Source organism: Pezoporus wallicus, unplaced genomic scaffold (assembly GCF_028554395.1).
Source record: "Pezoporus wallicus isolate ANWC-B61680 ecotype Strahan unplaced genomic scaffold, APGP_CSIRO_Pwel_v1 contig_747, whole genome shotgun sequence".
Taxonomy (NCBI): Eukaryota; Metazoa; Chordata; class Aves; order Psittaciformes; family Psittacidae; genus Pezoporus; species Pezoporus wallicus.
In genome coordinates, this window is record NW_026638457.1 from 3,048,578 (window position 1) to 3,072,186 (window position 23,609).

The 23,609-nt window shown below is 33.8% G+C and overlaps 1 protein-coding gene across 2 annotated transcripts in view; it reads right to left on the reverse strand.

The window, feature by feature from the left end:
- Positions 1 to 23,609, reverse strand: part of ASCC3 (activating signal cointegrator 1 complex subunit 3) — a 270,855-nt gene that overhangs the window by 58,602 nt on the left and 188,644 nt on the right. For both annotated transcript variants that reach the window (XM_057410860.1, XM_057410859.1), the window contains 11 exons: positions 23,136 to 23,290; positions 19,403 to 19,501; positions 18,755 to 18,923; positions 16,609 to 16,829; positions 15,126 to 15,211; positions 13,488 to 13,654; positions 13,204 to 13,349; positions 12,974 to 13,094; positions 10,822 to 10,964; positions 1,016 to 1,153; positions 794 to 914 (listed from right to left, as the gene is read on the reverse strand). In XM_057410860.1, coding sequence (XP_057266843.1) covers positions 794 to 914; positions 1,016 to 1,153; positions 10,822 to 10,964; positions 12,974 to 13,094; positions 13,204 to 13,349; positions 13,488 to 13,654; positions 15,126 to 15,211; positions 16,609 to 16,829; positions 18,755 to 18,923; positions 19,403 to 19,501; positions 23,136 to 23,290 — 1,566 coding nt within the window. The remainder of the gene's footprint in view (positions 1 to 793; positions 915 to 1,015; positions 1,154 to 10,821; positions 10,965 to 12,973; positions 13,095 to 13,203; positions 13,350 to 13,487; positions 13,655 to 15,125; positions 15,212 to 16,608; positions 16,830 to 18,754; positions 18,924 to 19,402; positions 19,502 to 23,135; positions 23,291 to 23,609) is intronic.

Consider the following 23,609-nt stretch of genomic DNA (forward strand, 5'->3'; position numbering starts at 1 on the left):
CTTCAGGTATACACCTCTTTATCATAGCATAGGATTATTGAATAACAAACTTTCTCTTGTGAAAAGAGAAAGGGAAAGAGGAAACCTGGAATAAATTTAGCTTGTCTTCATTCTCCAAGCATAGTAAAACCCAGACAAATATCCTCCCTGTCTGAACTCTGAAAGTTCTTCCATGGTTCACTTTCTTAAGCTTGTTGAAAACACTGCAGAACAGTTTATGAAAAGTAGAGTTTACTGAAACCAGAAAGTCTGTATCAAACTAGATGTTCAAATATTTAATTTAGCTATTTCTGAAGTATCACTTACTTGAAGTATCACTTAAATCACTGAAGATTCTAGACTAGTTATGTTTTTTTGCTTATTGTCAAATGACTGTATAAATTTTATGTTCTCCTACATGCATAATTCAAGTGTTTCATTTCAAACCACGGCTTAGTTTACTGTTAGAAATCCATGTATATTTAAAAAAGGTTTCAAAAATAAAACGCATGAAAATGTATTTTTATACAATTAACTAGGTAGCTAAATATGACTTTATATTGTCTCCTCAATTGTTTAATGTCTATTTTGGATGATACACATTAAAGGAATTAAAGGAAACATTTTCATTATTACATAAAATCTTAAGAGTTCTCTTACAACTTGCATTAAACAAACAAACCCTTTCTTCAGCAATCCTAGTCTCTACGCAAATTAGGTATTTTCAGTGATCAGTTACTAATTAATTCAGATCATTTGCATATGCTTGAAATACATTTCAGCATATGAGCATGTCCATTATTTATGTGAGTACCTGTAATGGGATAATCCACATAACGCCTTGTTTTTCCATCATAGTACTCTGTTCCTTTAACAATTACTAAATGAGCTGGAAAATTTACACCCCAAGCTAATGTGCTTGTGGCAATAAGAACCTAAAACAGAAAGAAAGATTAATGAGGTATATGTAACAAAAAGCCAACTTTTAAAATTCCATGTAAAACTCATTACGGCAGGATTCAGAGAACAAATGTACCTGGATTTTGCAGTTCACAAACAATTCTTCCACAGTTTTCCTGTCTCTTTCATGCAGACCTGCATGGTGCATACCTATTCCAAAAGCAAGTGTCAGCTTCAGATTTGAATCTCTAACTGTTGCTATAATGTCATTCATCTGTAACAGAAAGAACAGTTGCATGTTTTAAAACAGATCACTCACAAATTTTAAATTTTTAAGTCTTTTTGTTTGTTTTTTTTTTTTTAATAGAAAGAATAATTTGCTTAACACTGTTTATAACAAACAGGAAAGCACAGTCTTCAGTCTCTGAACAGTCTCAGTTTAGTCTAAAAAAAATCAATCAAATACTATATTAAAGATGGGAAGAATACAAAATTCACATAACTTTATTGACACAGTAAGTAGCACCGATAAGGAAATGAAAATGCTGAAAATATCTTGACAGGTCTGGCAACTGCTGTACATTCTGTTATGTGTTTGTTTAATGCAATCCCTAGTATCAAAGGGGTTAGAACTATAAAAACATAGCAAAGCCCCACAACCAGTAACATACAGTCATGAAAAATAAATTTGTCTCTCTCCAATGCCTGTGAAAAGAGAGACACAGTTCTTCAGTTTGATAATTCTGCAATTATTCATCAAAAAACTTTCCTAGGTACATGCTGAAATGCAAATTAATTTGATTTTTTTTGCATGTGAATTTGTAATTTATGGACTCAAACCCTGTAGTGAAACCCAAAACACAGTAAGTGTCTTCACTTAAAACTTTTAGAAATCCAGACAGATAGCTATTTTTTATTACTATTTTTTTCAAATCTCATACTAATGAGTAAGTGGAATCACCTGAACTGCTATCATTTCAACCATATTTCTTGCCTATGTTTTCAAGTAGTAAATTCCATAATAAGTTCATTTAGTTCTGTAGATGACCTGTGTGAAAAGCCTGTCCTTAATAACAAGCAAGAGCTTTATAACTTCTGTCTTGTTTAGTGACCTTACCCATCAGTTTTCCTTCTGATATTTTATTGCTAAGGCCATTCATTATTTTATGTGATTTTAATATAATTATAGCCAGGAACTTTCAAACCTCATCTCATATAAGTGGTTTCCTGGTGCCACCAGCAGTGGCATGTTGATATTGCATTCTTCTGGACAGCATCATTCACGATTAACCTAGGAGGTATAGCCAAGGCTGGAGAAAAAATAGTAGTGCAGAGCTAATTACTCAGGGTAACTGAAGAATTTGGACTGAATATTCAGTTTCAGACAGAGTATCTCAAAGATACAGATACATGACATGACTACAGTGATATCTTCATGTTCACTTAGGACTCTGAGGCGTGTGGTACTTCTGATGTTCAAAACTGTAACATTCTCTAAATGTCTCCTGGGTTTTATAACTCCCAGACCTTAATGTTAATAAATTATTCACATATCTAAACCCAAGTAACACACATCACTACTATTACTAAAAAAATCCTTAAAAGGCACAAAAAAGAGCAGATAATAGTCCATACCCAAGACTAAAAAACCACAAACAATACAGATTTTGTAAATCAATCAGTTTTGTCAGGAAGAGGAAATTACAAAACATGTAAAAAAAAAATCAAATCTATTTTTTTGAACTAGTGTGGATACTGATGGAAGTAACAGAGAACCCAATTAAAAAAAAAAAATATTCAAATTTTGGCTAGGTCCAATCTATTTGATCTGTCGCTGGGAACTCCTAGACTTCATCTTCCTTCACCATGCAGTGGCCTGGACGTTCCTGAGAGTTTCCTATGTTATAAGACATGGAAGGCTTGTTGTATAAACTGAGCTGAAAATGATGTTCACAGAAAGAAAGAGTGAAAGGGACTATAAAGCACTGAAAGGAAAGAAAGCAGAAAGAAAAAAGCAAGGAATTGAGACGTGAAGAGGGGATAAGTCTATGAAAGGAAAACAAGAAGAGGGGTAGATAAGCAGAAGAGAGTAAAGAACTGAATGAAAGCAGGATATGTTAAAGGATAAAGTTTATCTATCTAGATACAATCAGAAAACCTTTGATTTCTCTAGTCAACATGTAGACACGTGACTGCAGTGTAGATGATATGAATTATGGCCCATCTTAAAGATTTTTTCTCTTATGACTAAAAAATAGCACAGGCTTCTTATCCTTAGATGGGCACTTTGGGAAATAATAGTCTATGTATACACTTGGCAGGGAATTAAGATGAAAAAGTAGAAAAAAACAGTGATAAATATCAGAAAAATAAATTAAAAAATGCATTTACATTTTTCTCAATTTCTGCATTCAAAAAATGACAAGAAATATGATATTGCTGAATTATGTTTTCTCCTCCCCACCAAGAATCATCACTTTATGATAGTTACGTCTCTAGTATAAGGGAGCAAACCAGTTCCAATGACATTTATTTCATTATTACATAAGTGGAATTTGATATTGGGAAAATAATGAATCTAAACTCCGTTTTCCACTAGAAGAGTACAGGGATCAAATCAGCTGATCTGGATTAGTCTATAGCGATTAGATTGCTCCTTCAGCACATGCAATTTTACAGTGTCAGTTATTTTCAGTACAGTTAGTTATTTTCAGTACAGAGCTAAATTTTTTTGCCATGGATTTGCCAGCAGAAAACATCCTAAATTCACACTACTGGGAATTTATTCCAAGATGTTCTTCTTGCTTTTACAATCAGTGGTGGTTACTTTTTTTTTTCCCCTCTGACTTGTATTACAGCGGTGGCCTGTGGTGCTGTTAGTCACACCTGCAAAGCAGTGTAATTTACCACAAGAAAACTAAAGAACCCTTAGCAGGAGAGCTGGCGCATGTACTTCTGTCATTTTAGCAGCAGGGAATCCTAGTCATTTTTAGCTGACCCCTTACTTTCACATAAATCAACGTAATAAACATAACTATTTTACCCGTAGGCACAACCCAAGGCTTAAAATTATCATGACAATTTATTTAAAAATATAACTCTCTTATGTCAGTGTAGTGTAAGAATATTATCACTTTCTATTAAGAAATAATGGCACAATTAATAGGTTCATTAGCCAGAAACAGACACACATTGTGGCTATAAAACAAACCTGACATTCCTGCATTGGTATAACTTCATTGCTATTTATCTTTCTGAAAGTAACTAATGTTGGGTAAAGACATAAGGGTAAAGAAAATATATTTTATCATCTTAAAACCAGAAATTATGTTATATTAAAAATAATATCAGAAAATATACACAGTACTGACATAAAAGACCCATAAAACACTGAAGCAGGAAGCTTAATGTAAGGAAGGATTTTTTCCTGCACTCTAAGGCAGGCAGGATTGGCCCCATGCAGAAAAAGTTTTGCTATCTATCCTTCACAGATTTTTTTGAGGAACACACAAAATATCTCTTGCGCTTTCCTAACAGCAGGTTGATTAGGAATTCACCTTTTAATAAACCACTTTTTAAGACCAATTTGGGACGCTAGTAGCAGTGCAAAATACCATAAAAAATAAAGTTTATTTCTAGCTTTTCTATTCTGATCTTTGAACAAGCTAGATTTTTCTCAAACCAGTAAGTAGTCATTTTCTTTGTTCCTGCACATATGTAAACTGTTGAACCTTTTACTTTAAGCTAATAGAACTTTTTTATATTTTAAATTTATTATACTTAAAAAGCTTTTGTAGAAAGATAGGATTCCATTTAAGTAGATACATTACCCTGTGCCTGAAATACATTCCAGCCAGAATATAATTCAGCAAGTTGATGACAATGCTGGCTCCAAAAGAAAGGAGGAGACCAGATTGGACAAGAATGAGCTAACAGATTGTGCAGCCCAATTCTGTCCCTTTGAGTGTGATATATTGTTTCAAGATGCTAAAACCCCATACTTTCTCAAAGCATATCTGTTGTGCTGGTTTTCCCATTTTCACAGAATCCTCATTATTAGTACTCTCTACTCTTTTCAAAGCACGTCAGACTCAGACCATATGCCACTGAATAATGCTTATCAATTGACTAAAATGCCCAATAGAAGAAAGATGTGCCAAACAAAAGAATCATGAAAATTATGAAGTCTTTTACAAAAATAATTATATATTTCACATCTGGTACAGATGTTAAATGAAATAAAAACAACTCCTTGTTATAACTAAATGTTAATTTTTTTATGACACACTTTTGTGTTGTAAAACCAACATCTTGTAGAAGGAAGTTGAACTTCTATAATGAGTGAAACACTTAGAAATCATTCTTGGGTATCCTCCCGACTATTAAAGGCAGACCCCCCCGCCCCCCCTTCATTTTTGATGAAGAGTTGACTTATACTCCAGAACTCTCCCCCCCAAAAAAGATGCCTAAACCACCTCAAATAAGATTATTCATGAAATGTCTTATTGTTTAAACAGTTGATATATATTATTAAAACATATACATTGTAAAAATCTTATCTGAAAGACAGCAATATACCTATTCATGACACAGACCAGATTCTTCTATTCCTGTTTTATAGCACAGCATTACCTCAGAATATTAACATGGAGAAAAAAGGTTATTTTATTTAAAGGTTAGAGCAGGAAAAATAATCCTTTGCCTTTCCAGCAAGTCTTAGGAGTTTTTTGGGTGCTGTTTTTTTAATTTTTTTTTTAGCAATGCAAACCAGAACTATATGGTAAAATTTAATTCACTTTCATACATATGTCTTTGCATATTTCCACACAGCATATGAACACATACACAAATCCATAATTAGCGCACACATGTTTATGTAATCACATCTCTAAAATCTTAAAATCAGTACTGGCCTGATTAATTTTTTTGGAGTCAATGAGTGCCTTTCATTCAAGTGCCCTTGAACTCAGTGGATGCTGGCTATTGCTTGGTATGGATGCTATTGAATATTACAGTAGGTATGTTTGCGCTGAAGGATTTTAGTTATTTCTAGAGGTTTCCTAAAGAACAGTTTTAACAAGATGCAGATGGTAAAATAATGCACAAAGCAGAATGCAAAAATCATTGTGGTTAAAGTTAAAACTGTGTACATGGATACATTTCTTCTCCATCTTTGCACCGTAAATATAAAAAAAAAAAAAAATCCATATATCTGGCCAGGAAATAAATTTCTTAAAAAACCCAACCCCAAATAAGAAAACACCCTGCTTGTTTGCTGGTGAGAATGGCATTCTAACTTCAAACAATAAACAATAAATACTACTTTGTACTTTTGTTTTAGGTTAAAAAAAACATTAGAGAAAAACAAATAAACTGAAAACTCGATTCTAATTAATTATGTTGTAAAAAGATTGCAACATCTGCTGCCACTACAGATGTAGATGCAATTTTTGAAAGAGGAGAACTTGTTACTCTTCAGTCAGCTCCTAATGTAGAACAGCCTGACTGATCTTATCCAAGCTTACCATTACAGACTGGTGGCACTGTCTGTTTCCAAAAGGATAATCTGAGCTGTTGTCCCTTTTAACAAGTAATGGGTCACAAGTTTCAATGTGACAGTCCTGGCTGACAGCTCCAAGTTAGAATTTTGGCCAGAATGTGTATATTTAAAAATCATCTCATTATTGTACAAACAAGCAGGGTGAGCATAAAATTTGCTTTTTCATTGGCACATGGGCATCAATGAACAACAAAAAGAAATTAAGAATTACTCAATCTATAGGTGCACTCTTTCAGAGGTAATTGCCTATTCACAGTTCTGTCATGATGCACCTGTGCTTTGTAGCGAGGATGATCTTTACAAGTGATGTCAACTGAAGAGGTCTTGCAACAAGTGCAAATGGCAAGGAGGGCAGCTTCAGCTGCTTCTTCACTCTTTGGCAAAAAATAAACTCTATGTTGGGACTGCAAATCCTAAGAGGGATAGAGAGCTAATTTTGGAATGTGTATGGACAACGCACCTTATAGAAAAAGAAAAAAAAACAAAACACCTGTAAGGCCTAGGGTAAGTATTTTTTTTGGCAAACTGTGGCAGTCCTGCTTAAATCCTGAAGAATGTCTGCATGTGCTGTGATGCACAGCAGTTGGCAAATGTGGGGATGAGCTTTGAAGAATCAGCTACAAATCTCACTAAGTAGGGTATTTCAACATCATTGGAGGCTTTCTTGCTCAGAGTAAACTAGACATAAGGTATCTGAGTGGACAGAATTTCTTAACAAAAAGCATGCACATAGCCTGAAACTTTGTTGGATAGAATCTATTAAACAGATCTAACTATTGTTGTGTAACAACGTATCTAGTAGAACTGGAAAACTTACTTGTACTAGAAACATCAATTTTCATCAACAGTTCAGTCTTACGAAGACTAACAGCTGTCTCAACTTTCCGAATACCTTTCAACTTTCTGAATGTAGGAACATGGGTATGAACAGGAAACTTACATCAGACATGAAATTCAAGGAAAGCATTCAGGAAGAACCGTCTCCAAAACTGAATAGAGCTGCCTGTAACATCTACTGAAAAGTAGATGGATGTAGAAAAAATTCCTTCTCGACTATAATTCAGCTGCACCTGTTAGGCTGCTGGCTGCTTTTTGATGGAAAGAATGTCTTGTATGGTTCCTCCATGATCCTGATATGCTGTTGTCTACTTTGGTGGCAGCAGTTGAAGGTTTGTTTCTGTACATCATTTATTCATACAAATCTGTACTCTAGAAGCTTCATACAAGCTCATGTGCTTTGCAATATAACTGATAGAAATATTGTCTAAGTTTGATACTTGAAGCTGGGTGTCAGAGATGGGGGTGGATTTGACTGCTACTGTGAAGTGAAACAGTCTGGAGTTGCTGAAAAGAGAGTGCACCCTTCACATGCTGCAAATGAGAGTCTTGTTTGGCACTATCACTATAGGGAGCACCTCTACAGAGAAGATGAGGGAAGCTAAGATGATAGCATAGCTGATAAACAGGTAGCAAAGATCCAGTACTGGGCTCTCCCCCACTTCTATCTCTCCCCCTCAGAGCCTGATTCACTCTGTTACCATCAAAGAAAAGCTGCCATGCAGGGTAAGAGTAAAATTACCTTTCATGGCTGTTAAGAATCTGTGTCTACCTCAATTATCAGTCTTCTAGATGTTATTATGAATGGCATTGTTTATGGCATTTTAAGAAGTTGCAGTATGTATATATTATGCAGTATACCCACTGGGAAGCTAACTTAAACATAGACTGTCATGTAGCAAAATCAAGTACACCATAAAAGAAAACTAACCAATGAGTTCTTAAAGGACTCTTACGTCAGCCAAAATTAATATTATACAAACAAGGTTGAATGAAGAGAAATTCCAAGGCCTGTTGTAAAGCTTGTAAACTTTGTATACACCCGCCTATGGAAAATCTCCTGTATCTCAACATACTTCATAATTAACAACTGCAAACATTTTGAGAATGAAATAATCTATCTGTAAGTTCCCCTAAAGGAACATGGGTTGACAAAAAACAAAGGCACAAAACTGACAGGCAACAGAAACTGTTGCTTAAAGGCAAGAAAAAAATATTTCTTCTAAATATTTTTATTCCATATGGAATTGAGAAACACGAAATATTTGGGCAAGTACTCAAGACAGGCAATACCTCCCAAAAAGTGGGGAATACCTCCTATAAAGTAAATATTCACTAGCTCTACTTTTAATACTCAAAAATGCCATAGCTGTATGGAGGAATTTTGTCTATTTCACCTAGTCCAAGCCTGACTTTAATATAACTTGAAGTTAGAATTAAAAAAAACCCAACTGAAAAACCAAACCAACCCACCAATTATGGATAAAGAATTAAGCAGTACATATGCTGGGTATGTAGCACTACTGAGCTTTGTTCTTTGCTTCAATGTCAAATGAAACTCAGGCTAATCACGCTCATTTAAAACACAAAACTACAAACTGCTCCCATAATTACCTAAAGAAATATCCACTTGAAATGCTTCAAACAGAATTGTGTTCTGCATAATAGTGGTAAGATATAACAACTTAGGAATTAATCCTCAGTCTTTTACGTAATCAGAACTGAGTAACTTGGTAGGTGTCTTGTGCTCCAAATATTCAGCTTATTAATTCAGATACAAATAATATGCAAATGTTATGAAACTAATAAATGCAAAGTCTGCTTGTCCTTGTTGGCTCCTCTTTCAAATCCTTCAGAGTTTTATTCTGAAAAATATGAAATTCAAAGACTCCTAATAGAAAACCCTTTTCCAGCAAGCAAAGAAGCTTCAGTTACAGTTCTTTTGAGGATGCTAGTGGCTTACAGGACATAAGGAAGCTACTCATATTAATGCAAGTCATTTAGGGGAAGCTGCATGTCACATATTCTAATTGTAGGTGAGATCACTACAGTAACCTAGCATAAGGTACTAGAGTACTCTACTAAGCAGTAATCATTTTGATATGAAATGTTCCTGTTATGCTCAAGAAAGCATTAAACAGAGGTTATAATGTTAGAAAATCAGATTCAAATTGAGACATGCTTTAGTAGTAGCAGTTTAGCAGCCAAGACATCCATTTTCTTTTTTATAATCCATCCAAAAGAGGAAGGATACAGATGTTATGCTTTATGTCTGAAAAAAAAAGATAATCACACTTTATTTTTTTGTAAAGAACAAACAAAACCTAATAACCTCATCTAGAAAACTATACTTTTTGGCATACAATTTTTGGTACACAAGTGAATAATTACTCATACAACTGCTGATATATTAATGTTCATACAATATTAATTCTGGATCTTGTATTTATGAATCCTGCATTTTGAGGTCTTTTGGCCCAGTATTATCACAGAAATTCCTATGAAAAGGGTCTGCAACCATTAAAAAATCTATCTTCCAAAACCTGGGATATCTGAGTATCAACCAAAGAAACTGTTTTGAAGCACAAATATACTATAATCAGGACCATTAGTTGAGAAGGAAATAAATAATTCATTATTCAGAGCAGGTGCTGAACCAAGTGCAGTAAATAAAATCAGGTATACATTTTGAAGAATGAAGATGAAACAATATTAAATGGTTATTTCTTATTTGACCATCATTCATATTTTGCAATAACTGAAAGGATTTTTTTTGAGAAACAGTACAAGAAAATGTAATTAAAGATTGTATTGTCTGAGAAAGAATAAAAAAATTAAACGTTTACTCCAGTATTGCTTAACATCTGAATATTTGACAGTAATTTTTATGTTCTTAAAACAAATGCATAAGCAGAAGCTTTTTTTTTAACATTGATTTATTTCATTGATATGCAAAGCTGAACCATTCCTAAACAGTTGGTTTTGCAATATATATTTCCATATATATATGTATGAATATAGATGGACAGAAGCATTATATACATATGTACATATATACACACAGATATATATGCATATACATGACCTTCTAGACATACAGTTATCTTATGAGAAGGATGATTTTGTTCCTAAAACACTGAAAGAGATTTGGTTTAAATTCAAGCTCAACATCTCTATGTCACGCATTTCCAGCTGTAAACTTTGGAGAACACTAGTCCTCTTTCTTTTATTCTTTGTCTTATCTTTGTATCAAAGACTTTTACCATGTGATATATGTTGTCTGGGACAAGGGAACTAGCATTAATAATAGATATGCAGGAAAAACAAAGATAAAAGAGTTTGTGTTCTAAAGTTCAGCCTTTGCAAAGATGTTTATATGGCCTTAATGCTGATGCTAGTCTTAATACATATTGAAATTTAGCTTAATCATAGCTGTTTCAAGATCTATGCTCACATGACTCTTTTGTCTTAGATGCATTTTCTTTTCAAACAAATAGCAATAAAATAGAAACAAACCACAAATAATGCAGGTAAAATGATTGTACCTCTCTTTCATCCATCTTCAGCCACTGTTTGGGATCATCCTCAGTGGCTAGGAAAGCTATCAGATCTAAAGCAGTAAGCCTTGTCTGACGTCTGGATGATACAAAAATAAGAACAGGCTTGGCTGGAGAATGACTCCGAATCGCTGTTGAGGAAAGCAGAACTTGAGAATTAGGCCCTTTAATGACAAAAATCAGAGTTTCTCTTTGCCTAGACAGCTGATATGCCTCTGTGCAGATGATACACAGATATGTGTACTTCTCTATTCTACCAGATGGATAAGACTGAAGTGAGCACATACCATCGCTGAATCAAATCAATATATGTTTGGTGGAGTCTGAGTTAGTTTTCTGGCGACTTCAGTGATCATTGTGAGCTAATTAACAGAACCAGTTGGGGAAAAAAAAACACCAAACCACCACAAAACCTGGGCAAGCTTTCTAGACTTCAAAGCTTGTGAATTTCTTTCTCTATCTTAGCATAAGTATGTTCTGCTTTCTCCACCTGTTGGGATATGTTAGTTTAAGCTAACTGCCATCAAGGTCCAAAACCTGCTTTCTGCCGGACCCAGAGTCCAGACTGCATAAACTCATGTCTGCCTGTAAAAGATCACTTCAATCTACCAAAATCAGAAAAGGTAAAAAAGGTAGAAAGTGACTTTTCAAGAAATACTGTGAACGTGGGCACTATGGTAGAAAAGAACTTTGTTTCTCTTGTTTTCTAATTAGTCGGATATATTTAAACCAATTATGTTTCAGGACTTTTTTAAAAAAGCTCAGTCCTTTTTCTTGCTCACCACATGCTTAAAAAGTTTCAGGTTGCAGTGAAATTTTTACGGCCTCAGGAATAAGCACTGCCATGAAATGCTAAAATAACCCTGACTATATCACGTCAAACAAGTGGCGAAAAAAGCCCTCAATAAATTATACATCTACAGATTTTTTAACATCTGCAAGCACTAGAAATATAAACAAGAGTTTCAAATACTCTCAGAATCTCTTATAAATCCAACTGTGTGTTTTCTTATGCAATTCTCATTCTAGCAATTAAATTTTTGCATTGTTTATTTCTGAAAACTATTTCATAGTATCCACTATCACATATTGTTCCCTGGGTATTGTGAACTACCCATGCTGGGTAGTTCATGAATACTACCCAGCATGTGCTCTTGCATATACACATACTATACAGTTGTGAAATTACTGAAACAGAATAATTTAAGTGTATTTATACCTTACAACTATATATGCCAATATATCTATATATTTTAAAAGCCCACCACCTAATGGATTTTTGTTGCTTCAGGAACAGGTGTGGTAGAACAGCCCAAGACAGATTTATTGTTCATTAGTGTTTTTGTACAATGCTCTTGTGGAGGTGTAAATAATCTGGGCTGTCAAGATTGGTCTCTAGTCCACAATCAATACTTTGCTTCTGTCATAAGGCTAATTAAAGCAGCTAAAAAGTCACCCCACAAATGTCACCTCACAATCAACAGCAGTTCACATTACAAAATTTATTTTGGAGGTTATTTTTAATTGATATAATAAATATTCCTTATGTAACCAAAGCAAAACATGTTCAAATAAAATATGAGAGCTTTTCTTAAATCTATCCTGCTTGCCAGCTTTGTTAAGAATAAAAAATTGGAAACAGAAGCATATCTGGATGCACTACAAATTTTGAATTTTATGGTTATTGCTTTGAAACTAGAATTGTAGGAGGAGGTTAGCCTGACTTGCAGCTTCTGTTCACAATTTTTTTAATGCTTACATACAGTGGTCCATATGAAAATACCTCAGCAGATTAATAATATGAATGGTTTTATTACTTTCTAAATTTCAAATATTTTTACACAAATGTTTCTTTATGGTGTCGAACACTAAGAGAAAACACATTTTCTATCCCCCCTCACTAGCACTAATTTTATTCTTCTGTTCAAAATACATTACATTCCTCCATTCTATGTTGCATTTGTAGCACACTTAATGTTTCAGACAAATAGCTTTGGGCCATTAGCAGAGCAGATTCCCCCTATACATGCCAAGAGTACATACACACATGTTGTAAATATGCTGCAAATGAACTGTGTAAAGTGCTCAGTCTTTTTTTCTTTTACAGAAAGAAGAAAAGGTCTAGGAGCTTGTTGCTTACCCTGAAATGCAGGTTTGTTCATACTAGCCATGCGAGGACAGTAATGCTGCCCAGGGAAGCCCTGAATATGCACCTCAAGAGGAACTGGGCGTACTGACGGCCGGAAGTTGAACAGACCCATCTACAAGAAAACATTTTTTTCCAAGTTTAACCTTGAACTATCTTATAAATTGCTATTTTGTTTTTCTGCAGTGCAAACACATATCCATCCCCTGAAACATTTTTCATACCTGATTAATATTTAGCCAGTCAGCAAGGTCTCTGGCATTTGCTAAAGCAGTGGATAAACCAACTACTCTTACAGGCTTCTCTGTGTGAGATGAGATGAAGTTTGTTCGAGACACAATGACTTCCAATACTGGTCCTCTCTCATCCCCTAGTAAACGAAAAGCCCATTGAAAAATGGAGAAAAAAGAAAAGGTTCATAAGTCAAAAAGGATATTCATGTCATAAGTACCAGCACACGTCTTCAAATTTAGAAACAATTCTCATTAAAACAAGAAAACATGCTCACCTAACAGATGGATCTCATCTATGATAAGAATGGAAACTTTCTGAACATAGCTTCTGTTCTGCCAGCTTCTGCTAACACCATCCCACTTTTCTGGGGTAGTAACAATCAGGTCAGCTTGGGCGATAGCTCTCATATCAGGAGTCACATCTCCTGTCAACTCTACAACCCTGTAATCAAGAAAGATGGTGGCCTGCTTTACAAAGCTTTAGAATATCTTAACGTTCAAATATTAACTCCTAAACAAAAACTCTTGAAAGAGAGAAGAAATAACATTAAACAAAGTAATTTCGTTTCTGGTCAAATACTCCTAGAAGAATTTTCAGAATTGTTTTAAGTAAATAAACCTGTTTATCCTAACAAATACTATACAAGTACCAAATAGAAAAGGGCGAATATGATTCCCAAACTTCCTATGGTTAATTTTTCAAAATCAAGATAAGAATATTAGGATGATAATAATTGGAATCATAACATCCGGCCATCCTCATAACATCTGCTGTCTGCATAGATCTCTGGTTTGAATAATGAGGCTAGAATGCTAGAAAGCAGTGTATCTGCATTTATTGGTGAAGTTCCATTAAAACTGGAGTAGGAATTATCCTAAGGTGATTTTTGGGGGAAGATTAGCAGAGTTTTTCCAGTTGTTTGCCTTATTAACCTTTCAATTTCTACTGACAGCATTTAAGATGATCCATCATTTTAGACAGAATGCAATGGATTTTTGACATTTCTATGATGCATTCTACATCCAGTTAAACATTTAACAAAAATTCCTCAAAGTAATGTATATCTTCTCTTCAAATTTTGAGTCACAAGTAATAAATTTCAAAAAGGAAATATTATCTGAAAAGATTTTAAAATCATGAGGCAAATAATTTATCCTCACAGGCCACTAAAATAGAAAAAAAAATCACAAATTAATAGGTCACTGATATAATAATGGCAGGAATCTCACTGGTAATTTCATGTATACAGAGTAGCACTTCTAGTGAAACCTGAGGTGTGCTTTGAGCTTTAGCTTGGCAAAAAGCTATATATAGGAAAGGAAAAGTCCCTAAATAATGCATCTTATGGATATAATTTTTAACTCAAGAAAGTCTAATTTTGGAAATCACCAACATGACTGATACACCTTATATGTCATAAAGTAATGGCTGACTTCCAATACTTGAGATCAGCAAGAAATTGATGTTACAAAGGAATAAAACTCTATCTTAATTTATACATGAAGAAACATATAGGAATATTAGTTCATGCAAGTCCTTTGAGTTCCTTTTAGCTGTTTTTTCTAAAAAAAAAAAAAAAAGCTTATTTTGGATTGCAATTTCAATTTCCAAGGATACTGGAAAGAGAAATCTGAGCTTCATATTTGTTATATGTGCAAGTAATGAGAATAAAAATAGCTGGGTATTAAAGCATATCCATTTTTAAGTTTTGATTTTGCTATCACTACAGTGACTACTGATAGCATTAGCATATTTTTAAAGTACTAGAAATTTGAAGGATAGTATACAATCAGAACCTATTTTGAAATATTCAAGAGTATTCTGTAGATTTATTTATATTCTGTAGATTATTTATACTTGATGGGCTATTCTTTTGCTTCTCATTTCTCTGATTAGGCAAGGAGAAACATACTTTTTACCAAGTTTTTCTTCAATCCTAACTTTCCAGTCCTCAATTCTTTCACGAACGAGTGCTTTTAAGGGTGCAATATACACTGCCTGCAAAAGAAATCACAAAACCAGAAGTTAAACAATAAAGTACTCACAAGGAAAAATATTTAATACTTGTGAGATTTGAACATACTCATTCTCATACTCATTAAAATGATAAAGGTTTGAGTTCCTTAAATCACCTACAATAGGATTCTGTTTACAACAGGCTTAATACTTGAAAATAATGCTTTGTTTCCTGTGCTATTAACAAACAAATAAGAAAGAGAAAGAATAGTTTCTCAAAATGGAAGTATTTATCACAGCATTTAATATCACAACCTGCTTATATAAATAATGCAATTTTTGACATGACTATAAAATCTGCAAGCTAACATTCTAGAACAGAAATAATCAGAATTTCCAGCAAGCCATATCTTACCTGGTTTCTAGTTACGTCATTAAATTACTAAAACATTACCAATTAAATTAAAAAGTAGATTATTTAAAGCAAAGTGTCGCAATACTTTCCTCAAAGAAGTTTGCTGAGCAGGGGGGAATACTCTGACATGTAGAAAGATTTATTTACATTCCAAGTTAAGTATTCAGAATTAACGAGAATATTCCAGTTAAATATTCTGAAGCTTCTGAAGATGAAGAAACTGCTACATGAAGAATTCACACACATTTTTTAAAAACATATAGTCAGGTTTTCACCTTTATTAAAATCTAAAAGATACAGTCCTTTGAGAACTGGCTATTTTGTAAGTCTAACAGATTAGCTGAAAATGTATGAGTGTCTTCCTTACCTCACTTGGACTCACAAATTACATGAAGATACTGAAATTTCAAAGGTGAATAAGGATTTATGTACATGATTTCTTTTAACTTCAAAAGCTATTCTTTGGTTAAATCTCATAGTCAGATATAAATATATTTTCCAAAGACTTTAAAGCTAAAATGTAGTTAACTAGGCCAAAATGGCTAAGTCAAGATACAGATATATATTCACTTCGAAATCAAAACCCTAAAAGCTGAATTGTTCAGCTTTTAGACAACTTAAGAAATAAAACACAGGGGCAAGTTGGAACAGAAAATTGGTTTGCAGTAATTAATTGCAACTTATTTGGTTAAATAAGAGAAAGACTGGGCTAGCTGGATTCACATGGAGAGGAACTAATAGCTATAAACCAATACTACTGCTAGTAGACGGAGATTAAAGCAGGAAATGACAGTAAGTATAGAAAGGGAAATCCAGAATTCCTGTATGTCACTTTAGTTGTACACTGATTAAGATATAAAGTTGAAATAAAAGCATAATATATATAATGCAGTGCCATTTCATATTCAGACAGGTCTAAATTGGAGAAAAAACCCCCATCAGATTGCCATAGTCTTTTTCTAGGCTTTTTTATTGCTGAAAACATGTCTACACAAAATAATTCTAGTAAATCTATTTTACAAACCTTTGATGTGGGATACTTGTTAAAAACTCTGAAGATGGCTAATTCAGCTGCAACAGTCTTTCCAGAACCTGTAGGAGCTCCAAGAAGAACATTACAGTCTGTGTGATAAAGTGTATGAAATATCTGGGTCTGGATAGGGTTGAAGTGTGTGAATTTGTACAGGGCTTCATATTCCCGATGTCCCAGGGCTGTGATAGGCAAAGGCTGAAGATCTAGAAGCTCTAAAACCACAAAATAATCATAAGTGTATGACAACAGATGCCATAACATAACACAGTTTATTATGAAGATACAGATACTAAACAATAATTTAGTGGAAAACAAGTTACATGGAAATTGTTTTGCTTAATATCTCATATGACACCAAGTCTGTATTTGGGTCATTGTTAACTTTGATAAGGAATAACGAAAAGTTAATTTTGTAACTCTGAGGTATTTCTGCAAGTACTGTTAGTATTCTGATAGCTATGAAGCAGCCATTTGCATAAATTAATATTTTCTTTAAAGCTGTTTCCTTTTTACCCAGTTGTAGTAAGTTCTAAACTCATTGTATTAGATTATATGTATGTCCAGCTCCTTATGATAACAGAACGTGGAGCTGAAGGACATCATAGTGTGTATATTTCAGTTTCAAGGAAATAAATCTACTTAAGAAGGAAGGATCCTTTGGAGTTTCTAAGTTGATGGAGTAATACAAATCAGATGAGTACAACTAAATCTTGCATCTAATCCTTTAAACATGTAATTAAATACACAAACTTAGTAAATAAACTAACAACTTTTCAAGATATAATTCTTCATATATCTTGAGGGCATCTGCTATCCAAACAATTAGAGATTGTGGAATTTGGAAGATGATATATATAACCAGATTGGATTTGGAATCCTACCAAATTAAGGAAACTGCAGTGATTCTGCTATGCAGATGCTTGCTTTGAAGTTTGGATTTCTTTTTTTTTTTTTTTTTTTCTTTTGTGGCTGGAGGTCTCATTGTCTTTTCAGGGTGCTTCACATTAAGGTATGATATGGGAGTCATAAAATCTACTGAGGCAATGATGCCTAATATTCTTCACATGCTTTTCACTGATACCTTATGGCTGTTTAATCATTCCCACTGAAACTGTGATTTCTTGGGCTCTGATGAGGAGAAAGAAGGTTTTTTGCCTAGCAGGGCCTCTATGTACTTCATTGTTGAGTGGGAACCAGATGGGAATTGAAATCAATTACCATAAATCCTGGAGGCTCCATAACTGGTGATGTGTAAATATCTTTCTGTTTCTTCTGAATAGTAGTCAGTGATCAGTCAATTAGATAAAAAGGTTACACATGCTTTTTCAGACAGCGTAGGTACAGTATAACAATAGCTAAACACTTCACAAACACATGTGAATTTATGCATGCCAAAGGACAACACCGTATAAGAACTGAATATTTCTGAAGGCACTCACTTCACAGACTGCTAGATGAGCCAAATGTAATTACAGTGGAAAGGTTTTACAATGACATCAGGCACAATGAATGTATAAGGCAATTTATGTATCCAGAAAAAAAAGAAGAAAAACACAAACATATGCTTCTGTGCCAAGTGTTAAAAAAGGAGGAGGAGGGGAAGGCCATGACTTGATCAGCAGTGCTGAATTGAAATGTGATGTTCAGTACTGTAACAGTGCTTGCTATGATGAATTAATTTTAGTAAAATAGTGAAAGGTCTCAAATTTTCAAAATTTTAACTGTTTTTTCTTTTCTGAATGCAGTTTTTAACCCAATGATCTACTCCAAGATTATTTTTAGCCAGTCCAGAAGAAATGTAATACTTACAAGTACTAAGATAAGACATACTATAACAGAGACTTGCTAAATTGTATATGACAGTTTCAAATTTCCTAAGTTTTATAGAGAACTTGGAGAAATTAAAAGACTGGTATTATGTTGAGATGAAATAAGCAGCTATTTGTTTGGGAATTTAAAATTTTAGAGCACTTTCAGTGTAGTGAAGAAATGGTTACAATAATACAAATGTATCACAAAGTGAGATTTCATATACTTTTCTATGATGAAACAGAAGTCAAAGAGATTTATTGCACTATATAAGGAAAATCAGTATGAGCAAGATGAATTAAAACAAAAAGATCAAATTTGAAGTTACCCGTGTGTGGAGGATGTCTCTCTGGAAGAATCAAATGTTGAAAATTTATAATGCATACAGCCTCTGCTCCTAACCATCTATCAGACACAGCTCGAATGTAATATTGAGATGGTAGAGGTTCAAAAATCGGGATTGTGAACACCAGCAGTTGAGGTTCTTTAGTAATGACCTAATGCAAATGCGTAGAGAATAATTATTGCATGGACAAATCAGTAACTTGAAAAATCGTGGTTTACATCACTTCCATAAGCATTACCAACACAAAGCAATAAAGTATTTGTGCAACTCCATGTGCAAAATATTCACACCTTTATAACAGATTTCACAACTAAGAATGTATTTTGTTTCCATGGACTTCAAAAGATAAAAATAAGGTTGGCTCTTCATCTTTTTCTTTAACAGAAAAAAATAGTACACTCTTCCTTTTTTTCACCTGGAAATAACTGTCCCATCAAAGGACAAAGAGGGGAAATCTGAGATTAGAAAACGTCTTTGTGGAACTCCAAGCTTGTCATGCACGTATGAAATTGAAAGCTTTGCTACTCATTTGAAAATCTGCTTAGGTCAAAATACAGTTTGGCCTTACAGATATGTATCTCACTAACTTTATTTTTGTCTTGCTATGAGAATCTGAATAAAGTTCATTACCTGTTTTTTTTGAACGATGAAGTACTCTGAATGGTAAATGTGATCATTAGTAGGGTCTTCCACCCAAATCCACCAGGGCTCTCCAACAGTGCCGTGTACCTTTAAGAGTAGAAAAGATAGCTTGTTACAGCTGTAGTGAGGTTCTCTAGATTAGCTGGGTGTATCAGATATATTTCTAAATGATGGAGGCTTACAAAGGAATACAGAAGGTAAGAGCAATGTAATATTTCTGATTAGATCAAGCTGTTCAAAGATAATGTTTCAGTAAGAGTTTGTTTAAGGTATGCATAATATAAATGGACATGACAAAAATGCAACAGAAACTAGTGCCTGTTTATAAAAAGACTGAACTTCCAGGGTTTTCCCATAGCTTCTAAAAAAGAACTCCTCCTTTCTATCTTTTTCTTTCTGATATTTCTTTCCTTGGATTCAGTATAGAGGATTGTTGTTTGCTATTCAATGCTCATTTTTCAGTCAAAACATCTCAGGAAAAATTGGACTTTGAATTGTGATATTTCTTTCTTCTTCTCTCTCATCCCCTCTCCAACAGAAAGATACAGTAAGTGGATTGAGAAGGCTGTAGATCTAGTCATTGCTACAGGTGAAGTGAGAATAAGATAAATAGAGCTGTCTCTTGTTGATTCCCATGCCATCTTGGCAACACTTTATCTCATCCTAGATTTTTGTTTGCATTTTTGTGTACCTTACTGCGCAATGTCAGCCACAAATCATAGCTAGGTGGGATACTCAGTTAAGAATTTTTGTTTCTTTGTCAGAATAAATGACTTGTGCCAATGTACAAGCATTTTACTGAAAATCTAGGAAAACTGCATAGTAAAGGTGTATGGAAGACGTATTATTAAATGAACATAGATTTCTGATGCTTCTGATTAGAACTGTGCTAAGGTACAAAACCAGCATGATGATCAAAAAAGAATTTGAATTATTCCTAAACTCTACTTAATAAAACCCAAAGTATGTAGCTGCTTCTAATGGCAATTTTAATGCTATAAGAATCTGGTATTGATTCACAGCACACACATTATTTTCAGCACAATTCATTATTGTGTGTATGCTGGAAAACAGTCTGTACTGGCTTTTGAAGACAAAAATATGAACTAAGAATAGAACTAAGGTGCTTTTGCTTCTTTTTTTTAATACAGTTGTACAATAGGTAAGCAGATGGACAGTAAAGACGCTGTCATTCATTTTCATTACATTTGGATTTCACTAGCAGCTTCACTGAGAAGTGGAGTGAAACTGAAAGGACACAGGTTACTCTAGGTGACATGAAAAATTACAGTGAGACTATTACTTCATCAGGGTTTAGGAGAATTTAGGAGAGGAAAGAAGAAATAAGGAAGGCGATAAATTTCAAAGCTCACAGATTTTATTATCAACTCTAACAGCATCTTTGTTTTGGAGAGTCCTGTGACAAAAGCTGTATGAGGAAAGAAGCATAACGTGGGAACAGGCAATGCAACATGCTCTCCAGTAATGATTTTCTAGAACTCTGGGGAGCTCTTAATAATTGACACATACCTGTATTTTGGACAACCCTTGTTCTAAAACTGCGTGTCTAATTAATACTAGTTGCACTGTTCTATTTCTATTTCTGCTGGGCTCCTGGCTGTAATACTTACTTGCTCTGCCTGGGTACGTTTATAGTCCTTTGCTTCTAATAGTATAATAAGAATTTTCCACTGGGATATGGCTCATATTCTTGTACCGAAATAAAGGGCTCCCAACACTGAAAAGTGCAGTTATTAAAGGTCAAAATGATACTGTATCTCATGACTACCAAACACACCTTTTTTCTTTTGTAAAGGCAAGTGCAAAATCTGTGATAAGATTGTTCTGAATTAAGTATCCAGGTAAAGAAACAGTCTTTAAACTTATGAAATGTTAGTCAAGTGAGGTATTCCAGTTAAGTACAGTATTTACATTTTTAATATTCTGAATCTGATTACTCCCATTCTTTTAATGGAATTTTTGCCAGCATGTTTTTGTACCAATTACAGCTATACTTGTAAGTTCCTGTAGCCTTCTGTAGTCTTCTGAAAAGCTTGCTAAAGTGCTGTGTAATGATACAGAATCAGTTTTGGAGTGTCAGTGGTTGAATTTAAAAGAGACATAAATTTTTAGAGACTATTAAAATTTAACAGCTTTTTAAAAATTTATTTACTGTTATAAAAGCTTACTTTACTGAAGAAGCAATAACATCAACAGCTACCTTACAAAAATAAAAAAAGGAAGAACAAAGTTTTCCAAGTTTTGATGAGTACCACTACATAAATTCACACAAAACCAGCTCCATGAGTTGAAAAAACAATCATAATATTTCTAAGCAATCATAAAGAAAACTCTGCCAAGGGGTCATAGTAAAAAATTGATAGCTGAAGTTGTGCTATAACTTCAGAAGTTCAGAATCAAACTAAGAGACTATAATTCTGTATGCATCCCTTTTCAATTTGTAAAAATACAGAAGAACCTAGATTGAGTAGAAAAATATAAAAATGGATCAAGATATTACTTTGTATTAAGGTACATCTTAATATGAAGAACAGTTGGCAAGGGTTTTTTTTTGGTCTTTAATAGATTACAGGTAAAATGGATGAAAGATTGAGTAATAAACATTTGTTTCAATCCTAAAAAGTAATGCTTGCTTGCCTTCCAAAGTATTGCACATAAGTAAGACAGCAAAAAATAATTTATAATTCATGTTAGGATTTCATTCAAATATTTCTGTAATAAATCCAGGTAGCAAACAAAATCTAAGATTGTTAATATCCTATTCATAAGCTAATGTCCAAAGGAAAAGCCTTTAGGCAGGGAAAATAAATTTTAAAATAATCTAAATGTTTGTGGAATAAAATTCTAATTTACCTGTGATTAAGGTAAATTTGTAATCTAAGGGATTTAAAAATTATTTTGTAATAAAAGAACAGATATTTAATAGCTGCCTTTTAGAATAATTTGTCTTAAGTGCAAATATGAGAATGCAAAAAGAAAAATATGATTGCCCATTGAGGTATCTGCCTTTTTTCTGCAGAAAGTTTCAGAAGTAACGCTAACAATACAGTGCCCCCATGTGGACATTTGTATTTAATTTAGTTTTATCTTGAATCTATTTGTAATGAACACTTTCTGAATCAAAGGGTGTGGGTATATCTAAATGTGCATCTAGCACAATTCCTTTTGTATAAATTTGCACCGTAAAATATAGATGAATATAGTTCAAAACATGTCACAGTTTTTCTGTTCATACGAGTCCCAAAAGAAAAGGCACTGATATTGTGAATGTACATTTGTAAAGCCATAAAGAGGAGCAGAACTTGGCGTACATGAACTGCATTTCAAGGCTTTATTTTCTGCATTTGACATTCATTCACAGTTCAGACAGCCATCTGTGTCTCCCTTTTTCTTGCTTCTCCTTTTTGGGCATATAACTCAAACCTGTATATGACTTTTAATATTCAATGTAAGAACTTGCTTCAACATGTTATAAACAATACAAGCCAGTAACAACTAGTGGAAGTAAAGAGAATATCTTTGGTTGCTGCCTTCTACAAAAGTCTTTAAAGTCATTCCAGTCCTGTCACTGAATTTGTTTTTTAGCTAAAATAATATATATATATATATTTATCCAAACAACTATGGACTCTCTGTGATCATCTTCTTTACTGAACCTGAATTAATGCTTCCAGTCCTCCTTCCTTCTCCTTTTTTATACCTGATCATTCCATGTGAAGTCAGGAGTGATGTTCAGCCGAACTCGGAGGACCGTGCGGGTTATTGGCTGAATTGTTGCTTCCATTATTATGGAGGGGATTTGATGGACACACTGTTTTACCTTTAACCCAATCTTCACATGATGCAGCATATGACCTGAAAAGAAAACATTAGGTGTAACAAATTTGCATTTACAGGAAAAATAATACAACTCCCACTTTCAAATAGGCTTTTAGAGAGTATTATTGCTTGTTTTGCTTTTATGTGCATAAATGTCTGACTCTCTTGACCTGGCATGTCTGAATATTTTGTAATACTTAACTTGAATTAGCAATTTATAGCTTAGAAAAATCAGTATTAACCCCACTGTTGGCTATAACTAAGGGGTTAAAATAACCATTAAGAATTCACACTGAAAATGTATAATGTCAAGCTAGTTCTGTTTCCTCTACTGACTTTTTGACCAGGCTCTTAC